Below are 19,817 nucleotides of genomic sequence, written 5' to 3' on the forward strand. Positions count from 1 at the left end.
CACCTGCTAAGAGTCAGTGACAACACCCTTGCTAACCCTGCGGGACTCACCCTACAACCCAGCACACCACACACTATCCCCCCACTCCCCGCCCCGCCCACAGAGCCCGCCCCCACCCTCCACGGTCCTCCTGGGGGCCCAGACCCACATGACCGGAAGTGGCCCTCGTGGCCCTCGAGAACTTCCTCCTAACCACGCCGTGGCCGGCGAGGCCTTGTCGGACAGCTCCTGCCTAGGGTGAGCGCGGACAGGGGTCCCACGGGCTGTTAGGGGTCGACGTCCCAGGAGTCCCGGGTTACAACCGTGGGGGCACGTCCCCGACAGCCCCCCCGCCCCATCTCCCCTGGAAAGAGGGGTCCAACAGACCCTGTCCCGCTCCGCCCCTGCACTCGGGGCTCGGAGGCCCCAATATGGCTGTTAAGCCCCAAGTCCCTTGGCTTACCCCGCGGGGTCTCGGGGATTGCAGGCCTTGGCCCGGGGCGGCTGGACTCTGGCTCGGCTCAGCACAGGCAGAGATCCCAGGCCGACTGGCGGGAAGGAGAGGTCCTTCGTGAGGACTGGGGGGACTCCCTCCCCCAGGACAGGGGCCACGCAGAGTCCCCGCTCCTGGCCTTGGCCTGCGAGGGTCCGGGCCGGTCTAAGGACGAAGGTGCTCCATCCCTTTGTGCTGCAGAGACTCGGAGAGGTAGGGGCCTTGGTCTAAGGGGCTGGCAGCAGGTCAGCTGAGGGAGGATTTCCAGGTCCTGCCGGGACTCAGGGTGAGGGCTGTCCGCCTCCTAATGAGTCTCCAGCCCCTGCTGCCATTAGCGGGAGTGGCCAGCCGCAGGGCGAGAGGGAGCAGCTCTGGGCTCTACCAGCAGTCAGGGGAGGACCCTGAGTGAGGACTGGGGGAACCACCCCCTTGAAGGGAGGGGACCAGAGAGAATATGGCCCGTCCCCTCCTGTCGACCCTTAAGAGCCCAAGAAAGGAATGTCAGGCTGAGACTTCCCACCATTTCTCCTCTCAGGTCTCAGGCCGGTTAGAGCTCTGATCTGCAGGTGCAGCCCCAGTCAGAGGGAGGGGGGGTCCCAGGTCCTACACGGAGTCCAAGTGGGGATTCTGCGTCATTCCGAGGACCCCACGAACTGCGGGCAGGGAAGCCCTCCCATAAGTGCTCGGCACTAGGTGCCCCCTGACTCGAGTGGTGGGCTGAAGTGCTCCCTGCTTTCCTCCTCCAGGGTACCCTGGAAGATCACAGGGTCTCTCCTTCAGAGCAGGGGAGGGGGGTGGGGGCCCGGGTCTTGCCAACAATTACTAACAGGACGATCTTGAATGTGAACTGCGAGGACCCCCCGTCCTCCCCCCCAACCCGGACACCGCGGTCTTCCCTGTCAAGAACACTGCCGTCACCCCAGTAAACCCCGGGCAGGGCTGCGTGCCTGGGGACCCAGGGCTCACACCCCCTTCCTCCACAGGGTGCTCAGGGCCCAGGCTGACCAGGGTCAAGGGAGGCCTGTGGGGTCCTACAGCAGTGCCCTGGGGGACCCTGCAGGGGCGGCCGTGGTCAAAGCCAAGGTGGGATCTCTCCGCTGAAGGGGCTCACCCCACCCCACCGTCCCCCCTCTCCAGGTGCCCTCACCACCTACCAGCCTTGCGCAGCGTCGCCATGCCTCGGGGCCAGAAGAGCAAGGTCCGTGCCCGGGAGAAACGCCACCAGGGCCGCGGTGAGGCTCAGAGTCTCGGGGGTGCTCCTGCTGCGGCGGCGGTAGCAGCCGCCGCCGCCGCCGCAGCAGAGGAGCCCCCCCGCTCCCCCCCGCCCGGCGTGGGGGCGATGCCCCCGGGCTCCCCCGAGGCGGGTCCGCCCCCGCAGCCCCAGGGCGCCCCGGCCCCTGGGTCTCCTGGCGCCCGGGCCCCTGGGTCTCCTGGCGCCCCGGCCCCTGGGTCTCCTGGCGCGGACCCTCCAGGCCCGCCACGTGACCAGGGCGCCCAGAACGCGGCGGCCGCCGCCGCCCCGGCCCCCCGGGCCGCCCGCAAGGACCCCCTCACCCGCAAGGCCAGCGTGCTGGTGCAGTTCCTGCTGGAGAAGCACGGCACCGGGGAGCCCGTCACGCGGGCCGCGCTGCTGAAGATGGTCAGCAGGAAGTACCGCGAGCACTTCCCCGAGATCTTCAGGCTCACCTCGGAGCGCATGGAGCTGGTCTTCGGGCTCGAGCTCAGGGAGGTCGATTCCCGCAGCCAGTCCTACACCCTGGTCAGCAAGCTGTCCCTCCCGGGCGACGGCAACAAGGGGCTGCCCAAGACCGGCCTCCTGATGGCGCTCCTGGGCGTGATCTTCATGAAGGGCAACCGCGCCACCGAGGAGGAGGTCTGGGAGTTCCTCAACGTGCTGGGCGTCCAGGACGGCAGGAGCCACCTGATCTTCGGCGAGCCCCGGAAGCTCATCACCCAAGACCTGGTGCACCAGGGCTACCTGGAGTACCGCGCGGTGCCCGCCAGCGACCCTCCGCGCCACGAGTTCCTGTGGGGCCCGCGCGCCCGCGCGGAGACCAGCAAGATGCAGGTGCTGCAGGTCCTGGCCAAGATCAACGACACCGTGCCCAGCTGCTTCCCCGAGCTGTACGAGGAGGCGCTGCAAGAGCAGAAGGAGCGCGCGGCGGCCCGTGGCTGGCGCCGCGTCTAGTCAGTCAGCGGGGGCGGCTGCTTTTCCTTGCGGTGGGTGGGAGAGGGCAGTCGACCTTCCAGGTAGTGCAGAGTCCTAGGGGTTGGAGGGAACAAAGCACAGATCTTCTTCCTATTTGTTCGAAACGGTTAGCTTCTATAAACGCATACGCAGTTATATTTATTTAGGTGTTTTCAAACGTTTTTTCTCCTAATAGCGCATTTAGTTCTAGAATATAAACTTAAGAATGACGGGGCTCTCATTTATCGCTGTTTCACAAAGGAGAGTTACAGTTTTGGTACATGAAAAAGAAAGTCACAGACCATCTATATTGTATTCGTGATCCAACAGCAGATAACATGGCACTGTGCGTTTTTTTCCCTGTTGCACATAAGTAATTTGTAGGTCTATTTTTTTCTTTAAGTTTTCGGATGTTGTTCATTTTAATTGAAGATTTTGCTTCTGAATCTAAGTTTATTAATGCTATGGATAACACATATATTACTATTCAGGTTTAAGATTAAGAGTTTTGTTTTTTGTAAACAAGCTGAAAAACCTTTAATATTTTCTTTTTGCTACAGAGCAAAGTAACATGGCACTAGAATAGGGTTTTTCATGGGAATGTGAAAGAACCTCATAGGAAGATGTTTGGGATCAGAAAGAGTGACACAAAAGTAAAGGGTAGTTAACTCATTGCCTTATTCTCTGTCTTTGCTTTTAAAATCAAACAATATATACCTGGATATTCGTGGCTAATTCAAAATGTATGAGAAAATAAATAAATTAAACTTCTTGCTCATTCCCTCTTTTCCTCTAGCATTAATTGAGCATCTGCTCTTTGGAAAGCTCCCTAATAGCACCGGGGATAGTAAGAAAAATAAGACTGAACCACTGCACACAGAATTGTAGACTTTAGCAGTAGTTACCATACAATGAGGATAGTAAGATACATTCTAAGAAATAAATAAATGACAAGTAAAAAAGAGGTGCATAAGGGGAGGTCCTAATGAGAACAGTCTAGTGTAAATTACTTGATCAAGGCTGTGTTGGCCTAGGTAAAAATGCCAGTCCCTGGGGGGGGGGGGGGGGCGTCTTTTTAAGCTAGGCTGTGCAGTGGGCTGGATGTGGCTGTGGGAGCACTGGGCAGGGAGGGACCAGGTCCTCAGTTCGTGGTTCTGAGTTGAGAGACTAGGCCTAGAACAGAAAACAGATTTTCACAGTTACTTTGGGAACGTGAGAAAACCAGTGACAGTCCCTGGCTGGGGCCTGCATGGAAGAGGTGCTCTGTGCTTTTCCGGGCTCAAGCTCAGGGAGGTCGATGCAGGTTACACAGCGCACTGATGTGTTCTCGGCATAGAATATCCAGAGAATTTCTGAGTGATAAGGGTAATACTCCACTGAAGTGAGATTCCAAGAAGCCCCTGGACTTTACCAGTTATCACGGGATAGGTAAGACTCACTCCATTAAAAGGGCATTTTAACGAAGTTATTTTGAGTGTAATTTGTCAAACTCTTAAGGGAGGGCTCGAATTTTGGTGGCGATAAAATGAATGAAAATAGGGGGTGGTTTGGATGGAAATGGACCCAGGAGGGAAGTTGTTGATCCTTGACACCAATAGGAACTTTTAGTTGCATCCAACTGGAGAAGACAATCCCATACCCATATTCAACAACAGATGCTCTGATGGAGAAATACTATTGCATTTTATTTGCCCAGCAGCATTTCAGTGGATTTGGATTTCTATATTGTTTGGAGTTGCATATTCTCTAATTCAAGCTGGAAATTAAATTCTGTGGGGAAACAGTGTTACCATCTGGGGTCAAAATCATCTTAGTAATAACTGCCATTCATTAAAAGTACCGAACTTAGGGGCACCTAGGTGGCTGTTGGTTAAGCATCTGACGTCAGCTCAGGTCATGATCTCAGGGTCGTGGGATTGAGCCCTGCGTCAGGCTCCACACTCAGCCAGGTGTCTACTTGTCCCTCTCCCTCTCCCTCTGACCGTCCCCCTGCCCATGCTCTCTCTTTCAAATAAAATCTTTAAAAAAACAAACAAACAAACAAAAATAAAAGCACCGAACTTTGCCTAACAGTGTGCCAGGTTGATTACACACATGTATGTCTATAGTCCTACATGATAAACATTATCAGACTCACTTTTCAGCTAAAGAAGTTAGAATACTCTCAAATTCCAGGCCGCCCAGTGACTGTGCTGGCCTAGACCCTGGCTCTGAATTCCTCTAGAGCCCACACTGCCACTCTTCCCAGGCCAAGGCACACCTGTGTCACTTACTTCTTTTTTCTGCTATTCCAAAATGTATTTCCAGTGTTAAAAAGCACAACTTCATACCCAAAATACAGTTCTGGAATACACAGCCTGAGGAACAAGCAATAAAAATAGCACAGTATGAATAAAGGAAGAGACAGTATGCAATGATAATTACATTATCAACAGAGGAAATTCAGGAAACCTCAAAAGATCAGGGACTCAGCATCATGTGGCTCAGTCCCTTCACAGTGGAAAGTAAATCTTTTAGAAGTGCCGCTATGTAAGAGGCTAAGTCTGTGAAGAGAAGGAAGAGATCAGCTTGCTTTCTGTGACAGCACACCGCCCACCATGGGCCCCCATCTTCCCTATAGCTTCTTCATCTCATGTCACTCCTGGCAATCAACCCATTCCCTACCAGCTTTGCAGTAGGGAGACTAAGCAAGAGTTTGGAAGGATGAGGTATTTCTCAGGAAGCCTTTCAAAGAAGAGACAGGAGTCAATATGAAAATTCTGATGAACGAGGACTAAGGAGGCAAACCCCCCACAATAACAAGAATCACAGGAAAACTGGCCGGTGACCTCTTGGCAGAGCTGCCAAGAGAAGCATTCCAGCACTTATTTGGGGGGTTCTCAGGTCCATGAGAACTCTGGGCTACATGGGTGATCTTAGGTTGAAAGAAAGTGGAAACCCCAGGCCTGCTGAAGTTACTCCTGCCTGTGATATGATATCAGGTATGATATCAGGTACGATATCCAGGATTCAGGCTTCTTGGGGCCCTCTCTGATCCAGGTGGGGGGTTGCCCCTAGTCTTCACTTTCCAGGTATGATATCAGGATTCAGGCTTCTTGGGGCCCTCTCTGATCCAGGTGGGGGGTTGCCCCTAGTCTTCACTTAGGATCTTTACCTTGACTCCTAGCAGTCCCTGGGCTGGCCTGCCTTGGCCTCCTAGGTCTGAGAGGGGTCACCGGCCAGTCTTCCCATGATTCTAGTTTATGAGGTTCCCGTGGTGTAAGGGAAAGGACCTCAGGCAAGCAAAGGAAGGAGTCTCAGGTCCTCCCAGTAATCAAAGGGAGGGTCCTGAGTGAGAAGTTAGGGAAACCTTTTCCCTCAGAACTGAGAGAATCACACAGAACCCTGCCTTTGCTGTAAGCGCTTGGATACCTGGGCATTGTTGACATAGTGTGACATATTCACTTCCTCCTATGGTGTCACAAGGTGGTGAGAGACTTTGTCTAAGGGGTGTGGCTTAAGCAGCAGCAGTGGAAAGATTTCTTGGTTCTTCCACAGGCCAAGGTGAATACCCTGAGGACTAAAGGAGCCACATACCCCGAACAGCAGGAGCACGAAAGCATTAGTTTCTTATAAGCCTCCAGCTTCAGGAGACCAAGGACAGCTGTGGTCAGATAAGGAGATCCTCACTTCCTTCTAGGGGTCTCAGGGTGGTGCAAACCTTGATATGAGGGGCAGGCCTAAGGGTAAGGGAGGGAGGAATTCCAGATCATGAAAAGGGTCGGGGATCAAAGCAAGGACCAAGGGACTACCCACCACTAAATAGAAAGGGTAACCAAGAATCTTGCTCTGCCCCTGGTTTCAGCCCAAAGATCCAGGGCCAGGCTATCAAGTAAAAACTCCCCCAATACTTATTTCTATCAGATTTACAGGGAATGAAATCCTTAGTTTGAAGGTGCAGCTACCATGTAGTGAAAGGGGTGGAGGTGCCAGGCCCTATACAGATCCTAAGTAAGGACTCTTAATGAGGACTGAGGACCCCAAAGAGGCCAGGATAGAAAACTCCCCACTGAACATTCAGACCTAGACAAGAATTATAAGCTGAGGACCCCTTTCACTTCCTTATTGTGGGTGCCAGGGAGGCTTGTGATGTCAGTCTCAGGAGAACAGAGGAAAAAAATCCATGACCTGCCACTAGTTGAATGATGGTCTTGCGTAAGAGACTCCTCAACCACAAGACCGGCAACCCCTGCTGTCACCCCAGTATGCCTGAGGCAGGTCTGGTAGGAAGCAGCCTAAACCTCACTCTACTTTCCTTCACAGGTTTCCCAAAGGACAGGCTGATTAGGAGAACAGGAGTCCTGTGGGTTTTTAGAGAAGTGCCCTTGAGGAAAACTGCAAATGTAGCCTTCCTTATACGCCACCAGCCAGGGTGGCATTTTCACACTGAAGGTGCACACACCCGTTAACCTTCCTCTTCCTCCAGTGGGCCCTCATCACCTGCTCTCCCACTCACACTCCTGACCATTGTCCCTGATCATACTCATTATGCCTCGGGGTCAGAAGAGTAAGCACCGCACTCGTGAGAAACGCCACCAGTCTCGTGGTGACTCCCAGAGTCACAGGAGAGTTCAGGCCCCAGTAGCATTGGAAGAGTCCCCCACCTCCTCTTCTCCTGTTTTGGAGGGTAGTACTCAGAGTTTATCAGCTACTGAGTCACCTTACACCTCCCAAGAGTCTTGGGGCGCCCCATCTACCACCATTACCTCTTCAGATATCTCTGGTACAAGATCTGATGAAGGTGAGAACAGCCAAGATGAGGAACATCTATGTTTCTCTGATGTCTTACCTTCTACTGAGAGCTCATGCATTGATATTCTAACTATGAAGGTGGGTTTGTTGGAACAGTTTATTCTGTACAAATATAAAATGAAACAGCCCATTATGAAGGAAGACATGCTGAAGATTATTGGCCAAAATTACAAAAACCAATATCCTGAGATCCTTAAGAGAGCCTCTGAACGCATTGAGGTTGTCTTTGCAGTCAACTTGAAAGAAATCGACTCAACCAGCCACTCTTATGACCTCATCAGCAAAGTGAAACTCCCTAACAATGGGAGGGTGCGTGCTGGCAGGGGGTTACCCAAGACTGGTCTCCTGATGACAGTCCTGGGTGTGATCTTCATGAAGGGCAACCGTGCTGCTGAGGAAGACCTCTGGAAATTCCTGGGTATGATGCGAGTATTTGCTGGGAGGAAGCATTTCATCTATGGAGAGCCTAGGAAGCTCATCACCAAAGACTTAGTGAGGCTAAAGTACCTGGAGTACTGCCAAGTACCCAACAGTGAACCTCCACGCTATGAGTTCCTGTGGGGTCCTAAAGCCCAAGCTGAAACCAGCAAGATGAAAGTCCTAGAATTTTTGGCCAAAGTCAATGATACGGTTCCCAGTGCCTTCTCATCAAAATATGAAGAAGCTTTGAGAGATGAGGAAGCAAGAGCCCGAGCCAAATCTACAGCCAGTGGGAATTACAGGGGCACATCCAGCAGCCTCTCCCACCCCTACTGAAATCTGAGGCTTTTTAAAAAATCATCTAAATAAGAAAATACGACATCACAATAGGGATTTTCATGGAAATGTGGACGATTCCCACAGTAAATTTACTGTGATAATGGAATATAAAAAAATAATAAAACATGATCAACTTTAGTGTTCTTTACTCCTTTGTCTTTTGTTTTATAAAATTAAAGGATTTATACTTCAATACGCTTAATTTAATAAAGAATTTAGGAGATATTAAATCATAACAAGTTAGACCTCATACTCTCTCTTTTATTCCCCAAATGTCTACTGAGGAATCTGCTTTATGGAAGGCTCCATGCTAGGCATGGGGATGCTAAGATAAAGACCTAGCCTTTCCTATAGAACTTTAGAAACTAGAAGCTATGATCATAAGGAAGATACTGAGATACCCTCTATGTCTTATAAGAAAGTTAAAAAAAGAAAAACAGAGTGAGAAGGGAGGTGTCCTAGGGCAGAGCAGCATGTATATTCCCTGAAACAAGGCAGTTTAAGTTTTGGGATATTGCAGGTCATCTGTGTGATGTTATTTCAAATTAAACTACATGATGGACTAGACTGAGGTTATGGGAATGGTGATCAGAGGCCATACCCTAAGATGACGCATCTCAGAGATGAGAGAAAAGAAAAATCTTTAAATGGAAAACTACACTGTGCTGCAAGGTCTAAAATTAAGGTTCAATATTATGGGCTCCTTGACATTTAGTGAAACCGACAGGGCCTCAAATTGCCTAAATGAAAGTTCCCCTCCATACTGTGCACTTGCAGATAAGGTTCACTATCAAACAACCATCTCCATCAAGGGGACAAGGCACATACCTTGCTTATTCCTAAGTAGCAAATTTCTGTTCCCTATCAGCTTGCAGAATTATTCAAAGAAGCTGATTACAAGGTACCATGGGAAATAAGGTCACCTCAACCTCTTGACACCAAACCCTGCCTCCCACAGATGTGCTCATTCATTGTGTTCCTGGGTGTAACCCTCGTGTTGTACTATGTAGCACGTGGTGCCCTTCTCCCCCAGCCAGGTGAGTACACATGATTAATAACCAGTTGTCTGCCTTATCTTTACAGTGTCAGGTGGTGCATGTTTGAAGTCTACATAACCATAGCGTGGAAGTTCCTTCCTCATCTCATGGGGTAAAAAGGAGGCCATTAAAACAAACTCTTATAAATTACTTTGGCATCATAGATAATCCAGAAAGAACTCTCTACCTGGGGCAGTGTATTAACCTGTTAGGAATGCCCTAACAAAATAACACAGACTGGGTGGTTTAAAACCAAATTCATTTTCTCATAATTCTGGAGGCTGGAAGTCCAATGTCTTCCAGCCTGATTGCTTTCCTCTGAGGCTCCTCTCCTTGGCTCCCATATGGCCACCCACTTTATTTGGTTGTCCTTTTGTGTGCATGAATTTCTGGTATCTCTTTGTGGGTCCTAGTCTTTTTTTTGTAAGGACACCAGTCAGACTGGGTTATGGCCCACCCAAATGGCCTAATTTTAATTTAACCATCTCTTTTATGACCTCATCTTCAACTATAGTCATGTTCTGAGGTACGGGGGGGGGGGTGTCATGGCTTCAACATGTATTTTGGGGGGACACAATTCAGCCCGAAAAGACAAGAATCAAAGGTGTCTTTGTTACTGTCTCAGTAAAGAAGAATATAGTGCACAAATAGGCATTCTAAACACAATGACTCCAGGGAGTTTAGAGACAAAAGGGTGAACTCCCTTGAGGTGACACACACAGAAGCCACTGTACTGACACTTTTTTGCTTTGAACTGGTGAAGTCAGAGTCCACTGCATTAAAAGAGCATTTTAATTAGATTATCTTGACTATATTTTGGCAAATTCTAAGAGAAGATTAGATTTTGGTGGGGAGGAAACAAATGAAAACAGAGGTGATTTGAATGCAAGGACAACTGGGAAGAACTTAAAGAGTGGGTCCTTGACAAAATGCAAGGAGTTCTAAGTTGCATCCAGGTGGGGAAAGAAAAACCACATACCAAAATTAAATAATAAATACTCTAATAGGGCAGAGATACTTAATTGTACTTGCTAAAGTGAATTTTTGGCTGATTTGATGTTCTTTTGTCTAGGAGTATTACATTTCCGAGGACATATCCTGGATTTAAAAAAACATTCCTCCATAGGAGGATGATATTATCTAGGTAAAAATCATCCTAACTGCCTTTCATTAAATGCTCAGTATTTGCCAGTCATCTTGATGGATGCTTTATATACAGTACCTACATTCCCACAGTCTTACAATATAGTTTACCAAACTGTAAGTGTCAGAGCTAGACTATACCCCTAGTGTGAATTCATCCAGGGCATATAGTAGCCTACCGCTCCCACCCTGAAGTAGACCTTGTGAACCTTTATTCACTTTTCTTGTCGCTACTCCAAAATATATCTCAGATTAGGAAAAAAAAAAAAAAAAAAAAAAAGGAATATGGCCAGAGCAATAAGAATACCAAAATAAATGAGACGTATGAATATATAGGATATAATATCTGCTAACAATATGTAGTGTTGCTTAACTTCAAAAAATGGCGGCCTCATGAAATTATCTGCCTCAGCCTGTTTCCTATGGCAAGTACTTTAGAACAGAAGTTACCTAAGAAGCCAAGTCTGGGTAGTAAAGAGAAGGAATATATCAGCGTGGTTTTTTACTCTGATATTCCACCTCCCAAGCTAAGTCTCTAAATTGTTTTTCACCTTCCCGATCTCGTATCAGTCCTGGGACACAGACTCATCCTCTGTAAGATTTGCACGAGAGAGATTACTCAAGAGTTTGCAGGGATGTGGCATTGCTCTGAAAGCCTTTCATTAAAGAGACAGGAGCCAAGATGAGGACCGTATGAATGAAGACTGACGAAAGCAACATTCAGTCACATCGGCAGTCACGCTGCGACCACCCCTCCCCAGCTCTTACATCTATACTGTCAGACTGAAGACTCTGTAAGAATGTGATGTCATCTGCAAGGATGTGAGGGCCTCGTAAATGTGGTGGTGGAGAGAAGGGCCCAAGGTCCTACGTGAGTGTAACTGACAATCCTGTATGAAACTGAGGGTGTTCTCCACCCCAGAACAGAGGGGGCACCAGAGATCCCACCCCTGCTGCCAGCCTTGAGAGGCGCTGTCGTTGGTGACAGGAAGAACAGCCCTCACTTCCTCTTGGGGCGTCTAAGGAAGGTGCGAGACTTTGCAATCGGCGCCCGCCTCAGGGCAGGTGAGGGAGAAATCTTCCAGACCCAAGCACAAGGTGAGAAACCTGATTGAGTAATGAGAGAACACCCTTGTCCCCCCAAAGTGCTTCCCTTGTTCCTTCCGAGGCCCCGCTCCTACTCTCGGTTCTAGGCCCTTCCCTTCCCCCTCTCCTCCCCCTTCCTCCCCTTCCTCCCCATCCCCCCACGCACGCGTGAGCACACGCACCTGGCAGAGCCGTCACTCAGGGGTAGATTTCTGCCTGGAGGGTTGCAAGAAGGTGCAGGCTTTGGTGGGAGGCGCCAGTTCAGCGGAGAGGAGGGGAAGACCCTAACGAGAATCAAGGTGAGGAAACTTAAATAAAAATTCTGACCAGAGCCATGCTAGTGGCTCCCGGGGAAAAGAAACATGGCGGTCAGGTGGGCGTGAGATTTCCCTCAATGTTTGAAGGATCAGGAAGCTGAAGGTCTTGATCTCAGGGGAAGGGTACCATTCCCTGAAGGAAATCAAGGATGTGGAAATCCGAGTTAGGTCTGAAGGGGCCAATAATCCTAGAACAGTGAGGTGGTATAGAATTCGCCGTGGCCATCAATCCGGGGGAGCTCTGGGGTAGGGCCGTCGGGCTTACCTCAGCAAGGAAGGACTCGGGGATGAGAGAGCCTTGATCTGAGGGCAAGGGCCTTAAGTTAGCAAATGCAAGCATTCAGCTGGGAATCAGGGTAAGGACTCTGTGAGGACTGAAGGAATCTCTGTCCTGGTGATATATTGACTGACACTCATTTTTTCCCTCTGTGTCATGTGAGAGTTGTGGGGGAGGAGAGTGTGTGTTGTGAGGGGGAGGCGGGTGAGAGATTTTGTTTAAAAGGGACTGTTTGCCCTCTGCAGTAGGAGGATTTCTAGATCTTTCCAAGAGTTAATGTGAGGACCATGACGTCTGAATGGAACAACCACAATGAGAGTACAAGAGAAACCATCCCCAAGTCTTAGCCTTGGAGAACAATGGGCAGGGGGGACAACTCCCATATTCTCCCAGGTGGTATAAGGAGATGTTGGCAGGGAGAGAAGAGTCCCAGGCTGCGAGGGGCCAAAGAAAAGATGGAAGGGACCACTGAACATGGAAAGATAACAAAAAATCAAATTCCTATCTTTGCATTCAGAACTCGAGTTCTGAGCCTCACCCTCACTTATTTTTATCAAATCTGAGAGAGGAGAGATCTTTAGTGTGAGGGTACAATCACCAATGAGCAGAAGGGAGGTGTGCCAGGCACTATCTGGAGGCCAAGTGAGTACCCTGAATGAGAAATAAGGACCAAAACAACCCATGAAGGAGAGGGCCCCACCTAGCTCTCAGTTGGGTGCCCCTGACAGGGATAGGGAGTAAGGAACTATTACTTTACTTCTTCCTCTGGGGTCTCTGGCTTTGGTTTGAGGTATTGACTTCACAGCAATAGAATAGAGGCAGCCCAGGACCTGCGGAGAGTTGACAAGATGATCTTGAAGTTGAACTGAGAAGACCCCTGCAGCCCAGAACAGAGGTTCGCCACTGGCAGCCTCTGATGTCACCCCAATACACCCCAGACAGGGCTGGCAGACAGCTGTCTAAGGTTCTCTTTAACTTCCTCTATAGGGTTCTCAGGTGACAGGCTGATTGGAACAGGAACCTTGTGGGTTCTTGGAGCAGTGACCTCAAGCAAACCTGCAGAGGCAGGCTTGGTTTAAAGCCAAGGTGGAATCTTCCTACTGAAGGTGCTCACATCATCTCATTCTTTTTCCTCCAGGTGTCCACATCTCCTGATCTCCTGTTCATACTCCTGCCTGCTGTCTGTGACCATAGTGCCATCATGCCTCGGAGCCAGAAGAGTAAGCTCCAGGCTGCCGAGAAACGCCGCCAGGCTCAAGGTGAGGCTCAGGGTAAGGGTGCTCAGGCCACAGCAGCAGTGAAAGAGGAGTCCACTTCCTCCTCTTCTCCTCAGAGTGAAGATACTACCCAGAGTCTGCCTCAGGCTGGGTCAAGTAGCACTTCCCAGTGGTGTCGAAGAGCACAAGCCACCACCATTACTTCTACAGCTGTTTCTTGCACTAGATCTGATGAAGATTCCAAAAGCCAAGATGAGAATAAGGCAAGCCCCTGTGAGGCCCCATACTACACTGAGAGCACAGGTGAAGATTCTTTGACCAGGAACCCTGGCTTGTTGGAGCAGTTCCTTCTGTACAAGTATAAAATGAAACAACCCATTTTGAAGGAAGACATGCTGAAGATTATTGGCAAAAATTACGAAGACCAATTTCCTGAGATCCTCAAGAAAGCCTCTGAGCGCATTGAGATTGTCTTTGCAGTTGAGCTGAAGGAAATCGATTCAACCAGACAATCCTACAACCTCATCAGCAAGCTCAAACTCCCCAACAATGGGAGGGTACGACCTGGCCGGGGGTTACCCAAGACCGGTCTCCTGATGAATATCCTGGGAATGATCTTCATGAAGGGCAACTGTGCTGCTGAGGAAGACATCTGGAAATTCCTGGGAATGATGCGAGTATATGCCGGGAGGAAGCATTTCATCTACGGAGAGCCCAGGAAGCTCATCACCAAAGATTTGGTGAGGCTACAGTATCTAGAATACCGCCAGGTGGCCAACAGTGATCCTCCACGCTATGAGTTCCTGTGGGGTCCGAAAGCCCTAGCTGAAACCAGCAAGATGAAAGTCCTGGAATTTCTGGCAAAAGTCAACGATACCATCCCCAGTGCTTTCCAGTCCTATTACGAAGAAGCTCTGCAAGATGAGGAAGAGAAAATCCAAGCCAGAGTCATGGTCAGGGCTGGCGCTCTTGCCAAAGTCATTGTACCTTCTAGGGCCATGCCCCAGAATATCTTCCCACCCCTAGTAAAGCCTGAGCTCCGTCATCCTGCAGATAAGAAAATATAACATCACAGTAAGGATTATAGTATTAGCAACGTGAAAGAATCCCACAGTAAAGTAGTAAGGATAATGGAATAGAAAAAAAGATGAAACATGGTTAATCCAGTTTTTACTTGTTTCCTTTAGTCTTTCGTTTTACAAAATTAAAGGATTTATACTTCAGTTTTGTTAGTTTGTTCAAGAAAGAAATTAAATCTTAAGAGATTATACTTTGTGTCTCTTGGCTCTTTTGTTCGTCACACAGTGAGTATCTGCTCATGGGAAGGCTCAGTGTTAGTAGTGCAGACACAAATATGAAGGAAATCCAGGCTCTCTTCTCAGAATTTTAGAGCCTCTGAGCCTCACTCATACAAGTTAGCTGCTGAAATATCCTCCATGGCCCACAGATGGAGTCAAAGGAATGAGTGAGCAGGAGGGTAATCCTTGTGAGAATGATTAAGTGGAAATCTCCTGAGCAATGCTGTTTGGGACTTTAGGAACCTGCCAGCCCTCAGCGGGAACTGTGAGACACCACCTTGTGTTAGTCTGCTCTGGCTGCTGTAACAACATACCAAGGACTGGGCGACTTAAACAACAGATAATTTCACAGTTATGGAGGCTGGGAAGTTCACAATCAAGGTGCCAGCAGATTCAGTTTCTGGTGAGAGCCCTCTTCCTACCTTACAGATGGCCACATTGTCCATGTGTCCTCACATGGCAGAGAGAGAAACTTCTGGTTTCTCTTGCTCTTAGGAGAACACTAATCACATCATGGGTGTGCTATCCTCATGACCTCATCTAAACCAAATTATCTCCCAAAGAGTCCACCTCCAGTTACCTTCACATTAGGTGTTAGGGCTTCAACATGTGAATTTTGTTGAGTGGGGACACAAACATTCAGTCTATAACAGAAAACTGGTGCTATGAGTTACTTTGGGATTGTGGGTAAACCAGAGAGAAGTCACCACCTGGGCCCGGAAAGGAAAGTGTCCTTTGTTCTTATTTCAGTGCAGATAAATACAGCAGGCAAAGTATCTTTGCGCAACATCCTCATGGAGTTTCTCAGAAATAAGGGTGAGACCCCCTTCAGGTGAGTTGCCACTGTGCTGGCACTGCTTGCCCTGAGCTGGGAGAGCCAGAGCCTGCCCCATTAAAAGGGCATTTTAATTATATTATCTTGAATGTAATTTGGCAAACTCTGAGCAAGGGCTAGCTTTTGTTGAGGGTGTAATGAACGTTAACAGAGGTCATTTGATTGGAAGGGCACTTGGAAGGGATGGGAGGGCCTGTACCTTGACACCAGTTGTAGGAACTTGAGTTGCATCCAACTGAGAAAGACAACTCCATGCCTGAATTAAATGAAAGGTGCTCTAATGGGGGAAATTTAGTTACTTTTATTAGCTAGGGCAAATTTTTGGCTGATTCCATATTCTTTGTCCAAGAATACTGCATATTCTCTGACACTTCCTGGATTTAAAAAAAAAAAAAATAAGAGAGGTGGATGGATGGTATCATTTGGGATCAAAATAATATTTTTAAATATTTAAATATTTTTAAAATGTTGGGTAATATTTGCTAGTCATCTTGTCATGTGGTTACACGTATACATTCCAAATGACAGAGCTTATCAAACTCACTTGGATGATGAAGAACTTGCAGTTTTCTCAAGTTCACAAGAATGGTCACTACCAGAGCTGGGACTAGACCCTGGCTTGAATTTGCCAAAAGGCCACATGGTTCCACTTCTCCCAACCCAAGGCAGACCTTATACACTGACTATTCCAAAATTTTTCTCAGGCAGTGCAAACCAAAGTACTAAAAACAGGCCTAGGGCGCCTGGGTGGCTCAGTTGTTAAGCGTCTGCCTTCAGCTCAGGTCGTGATCCCAGGGTCCTGGGATCGAGCCCCGCATCGGGCTCCCTGCTCTGCAGGGAGCCTGCTTCTCCCTCTCCCACTCCTTCTGCTTGTGTTCCCTCTCTCGCTGTGTCTCTGTCAAGTAAATAAAAAATAAAAAGTCTTTAAAAAAAATTAAAAAGTAGGCCTATTGAAGGGAAAGTAAACATGAAAATAAATCATAATTTGGAGATTGTCCTTGGTTTCCTTTTCCTAGCATCCTACTGAGAGCTAACTCTGCCCGGGACCTGGTATTTTGTCCAGTTCTAGCACCTTCCATCATTACAGAACGCTTCACCTGGGACTTCCCCCGTGTGCCCTCCTTCCAACTCCTGAACCTGACCTTCTGACCAGTTCTTCACTGTGGCCTCCTCTGATGGCTGCGCTCTATTCTTAGTGGAGCAGAAAACCTGTATCACCTCCTTTTGCCTTAACGTAGAGCATTCCAAACCCCTGGTAGTCACTTGCTTCACCATATCATCTTTATATACCTGTTTATGTGGTAATACGGAGATCTTCATTTCTTTCTCTCTCTCAACACACCTGAGATTGCCTTCTCCAAATGTTAAACCTTTTAATAGATGGTTTAAATAGCTTCTGAGTATAAATTTATGAATCATTTTCTTCACACACTTAATAACATGTATCAAGTTTACAAGTAAGAGTTTTTATATTATGTAAATCAAATCGGAAAACCTTCCCAATTATTTTGAATCCAGAACAGGACAGCAAGGCATCAAAATAGGTGTTACTGTGGAAATATAACTCAGTAGCAAAATTATCTGGATCAATAAAAAGAGCAAAATAAAGTAAAAGATTAGCAATTTCTATCTTCCTTATCTCGTCTAGCCTGTTGTTCAGTAAAATTTAATGACACATACCTGGATTTGTTTAGTTTACTTAAGAAGTTACAAGAAATTGGGGCGCCTGGGTGGCTCAGTTGGTTAAGCAACTGCCTTCGGCTCAGGTCTTGATCCTGGAGTCCCGGGATCGAGTCCCGCATCGGACTCCCTGCTCAGCGGGGAGTCTGCTTCTCCTTCTGATCCTCCCCCTCTCATGCTCTCTGTCTCCCATTCTCCCTCTCAGATAAATAAATAAAAAATCTTAAAAAAAAAAAGTTACAAGAAATTAAATCCTAATAAATTAGAAAATATGCCCATTCATCCCCTTAATATTAATCAGGCATCTGCTCTCGGAAATACACTGTGCTATTGCTGGAGATGCTAGGATTTTTGGGGGGTGGGGGAGGTTGTCTAGGAGCAGTAATCTTAAAAGGATGATAGCAAGATATTATAGTAAACTAGAGGGACAATAAAAGAGTGAAAAGGGGCACCTGGGTGGCTCAGTTGGTTAAGCCACCGACTCTTGATTTCAGCTGTGGTCATGATCTCAGGGTTGTGGGATTAAGCCCTGCATTGGGCTCCTCGCTCAGCAGGGAGTCCACTTCTCTCCCTCTCCCTCTTCCTTTGCTCCTCCCCACACTCAAACATTCTCTCTCTCTCTCTCTCAAATAAATATTTTTTAAAAAAAGAGAGAGAATGAGGGTGTTGGGAGTCCAGATGAGCCCAGGTAGGAGGAAATGTTACAAGTATGTTTGGAAAACTGTGTATTTTTCAGTGAGACTGAAGTTTAGGTTTAGCAATGTGGGTAGTAAGACTGTGGGAGTGGGCCAGTTCTTCACATGATGTGATGAAGGATTGAGAGACTTACTCTTGCAGTGAAAATGGCTTTTGAATCCTGGATAAACTATGAAGAAACTTTCCATTGGCAGAGGTAAGGTAGGTGTCCTGGACCCCTTTTCACTGCATTTGAATACAATGTGTGAAGTCCTATGTCGCACGCTCATACAAAAACCTGCACAATTTTTGATAAGTTGTCTTATCATTTTACTTCATTCAAGATACATTTTTAAAATTTCTCTTGAGTTTTCTTTTTATACTCGTGTAATTTATTAGTGTTTTATTTAATCTTCATGCTTTGGGGATTTTCCAGTCATTTTGTTAGTGATTTCAAGTTTAATTCCATTATTGTCTGAGAAACTACATGATTTCCATTTTTTAAATATTTGTTAGATGTGCTTTATGGCCCAGAATGTGGTTTATCTTGGTGAATGCCCCATGTGAGCTTGACAAGAATGTGTATTCTGCAGTTGGATGAAATAGTCTATCGATGTTAATCATATCCATTGACTGATGATGTTAATGAGTTCAACTATGTCCTTACTGATTTTCTGCCTGCTGGATTTTTTCATTTCTGATACATCAAGTTGCAAAAGTCTCCAACTATTATAATGGATTCATCTACTTTTTCTTGCAAGTTTTGCTTCAGACATTTTGAAATTCTGTTCTTAGGCACATACCCATTAAGGTACTGCTATGTAATCTTGGAGAATTAACACTTGGATTACTATGTAATGCCCTTCTCTATCCCTGATAACTTTCCTTGATCTGAGCTTTGCTCTGTGTGAAATTAATACACCTACTCCCATTTTCCTTTGGTTAATAATACCAGAGTATATCTTTCTTTATCCCTTAACTTATAATCCATGTGTCTTTATATTTAAGGTGGGTTTGTTGTAAACAACATGTAGTTGCGATTTGTTTTTGTTTTTTTTTTTAAAGATTTTATTTATTTATTTGAGAGACAGAACGAGATAGAGAGCATGAGAGGGGGGAGGGTCAGAGAGAGAGGCAGACTCCCTGCTGAGCAGGGAGCCCGACGTGGGACTCGATCCCGGGACTCCAGGATCATGACCTGAGCCGAAGGCAGTTGCTTAACCAACTGAGCCACCCAGGCACCCTGCGATTTGTTTCTTGATTCATACAGATATTCTGTCTTTTAATTGGTGTTTTCAGATTGCTGATATTCAATTCAAAATTATTATTGATATGACCAGATTAATATCTACCATATTTGTTACTGTTTTCTATTTGTTGACCCTTTTCTATTTTCTTATTTTTGACTTACGCTCTTTTTCTGCCTTTTGTGATTTTTAAAGTTAATGAACTTAATTGGGGGAATCATTATACAAGGTAGATGTACACCAAGACATCACGTTGCACACATTAAATAAACACAATGTGTATTTGTCATTCATGCCTCAGTAAAACTGGAAAAATTTAGACATTTTATATGATCCCATTTTCTCTTCTTTCTTAGCATATCAATTCTTCTCAATTTTTTTAACATCTTTTCAGGGGTCACCCTAGTGTTGACAATATATATTTACAATGAATCCAAGCTCACTTTGAAATAACACTGTATGACTTTATTTTTTTATTACTATGTTCAGTTAGCCAACATCATTAGTTTTTGATGCACTGTATGACTTTATAGATAGTGCAAATAGCTTATGTAATCATAAAACTATTCCTAATTCCTTCCTCCTATCCCTTATTTCATTTCTGTCATTCATTTCACTTGTGTGTAAGCTATAATCATCAAATAAATTAAAATCATCAAATAATGTTTACAACACATAGCATTTCTAAGTATTTTTAATAAGATCACAAATTCTATACTGTGACTTATTTTTGTCATCGTTAACATTCCTGAGTTAGTGAAGCAAATTTTTCCCTATAGAGACACAATAAATGCA

General features: G+C 46.9%; 3 protein-coding genes across 3 annotated transcripts; all 3 read left to right on the forward strand.

Annotated features, from left to right (window-relative positions):
* The first annotated feature begins 1,646 nt into the window (after positions 1 to 1,646).
* On the forward strand, positions 1,647 to 2,660 carry LOC135361991 (melanoma-associated antigen B4-like). Its single transcript, XM_064574806.1, has one exon. The coding sequence runs from the start codon at positions 1,647 to 1,649 to the stop codon at positions 2,658 to 2,660; it is 1,014 nt and encodes a 337-aa protein (XP_064430876.1).
* Positions 2,661 to 7,187: 4,527 nt separating this feature from the next.
* LOC123843480 (melanoma-associated antigen B5-like) lies at positions 7,188 to 8,207 on the forward strand. Its single transcript, XM_045872938.1, has one exon. It carries the CDS (start codon positions 7,188 to 7,190, stop codon positions 8,205 to 8,207), a length of 1,020 nt encoding a protein of 339 aa, XP_045728894.1.
* A 5,064-nt stretch (positions 8,208 to 13,271) lies between these two features.
* On the forward strand, positions 13,272 to 14,354 carry LOC123853009 (melanoma-associated antigen B5-like). Its single transcript, XM_045887547.2, has one exon. The coding sequence runs from the start codon at positions 13,272 to 13,274 to the stop codon at positions 14,352 to 14,354; it is 1,083 nt and encodes a 360-aa protein (XP_045743503.1).
* The last annotated feature ends 5,463 nt before the right edge of the window (positions 14,355 to 19,817 follow it).

This window comes from Mirounga angustirostris, unplaced genomic scaffold (genome assembly GCF_029215605.1).
Source record: "Mirounga angustirostris isolate CCGP_5_RB_7025 unplaced genomic scaffold, mMirAng1.0.hap1 SCAF_11, whole genome shotgun sequence".
Lineage (NCBI taxonomy): Eukaryota > Metazoa > Chordata > Mammalia > Carnivora > Phocidae > Mirounga > Mirounga angustirostris.

Bases quoted from the DNA above. Each gene is read 5' to 3' on its own strand.
- LOC135361991 (XM_064574806.1), top strand. From the start codon at position 1,647: ATGCCTCGGGGCCAGAAGAGCAAGGTCCGTGCCCGGGAGAAACGCCAC.
- LOC123843480 (XM_045872938.1), top strand. From the start codon at position 7,188: ATGCCTCGGGGTCAGAAGAGTAAGCACCGCACTCGTGAGAAACGCCAC.
- LOC123853009 (XM_045887547.2), top strand. From the start codon at position 13,272: ATGCCTCGGAGCCAGAAGAGTAAGCTCCAGGCTGCCGAGAAACGCCGC.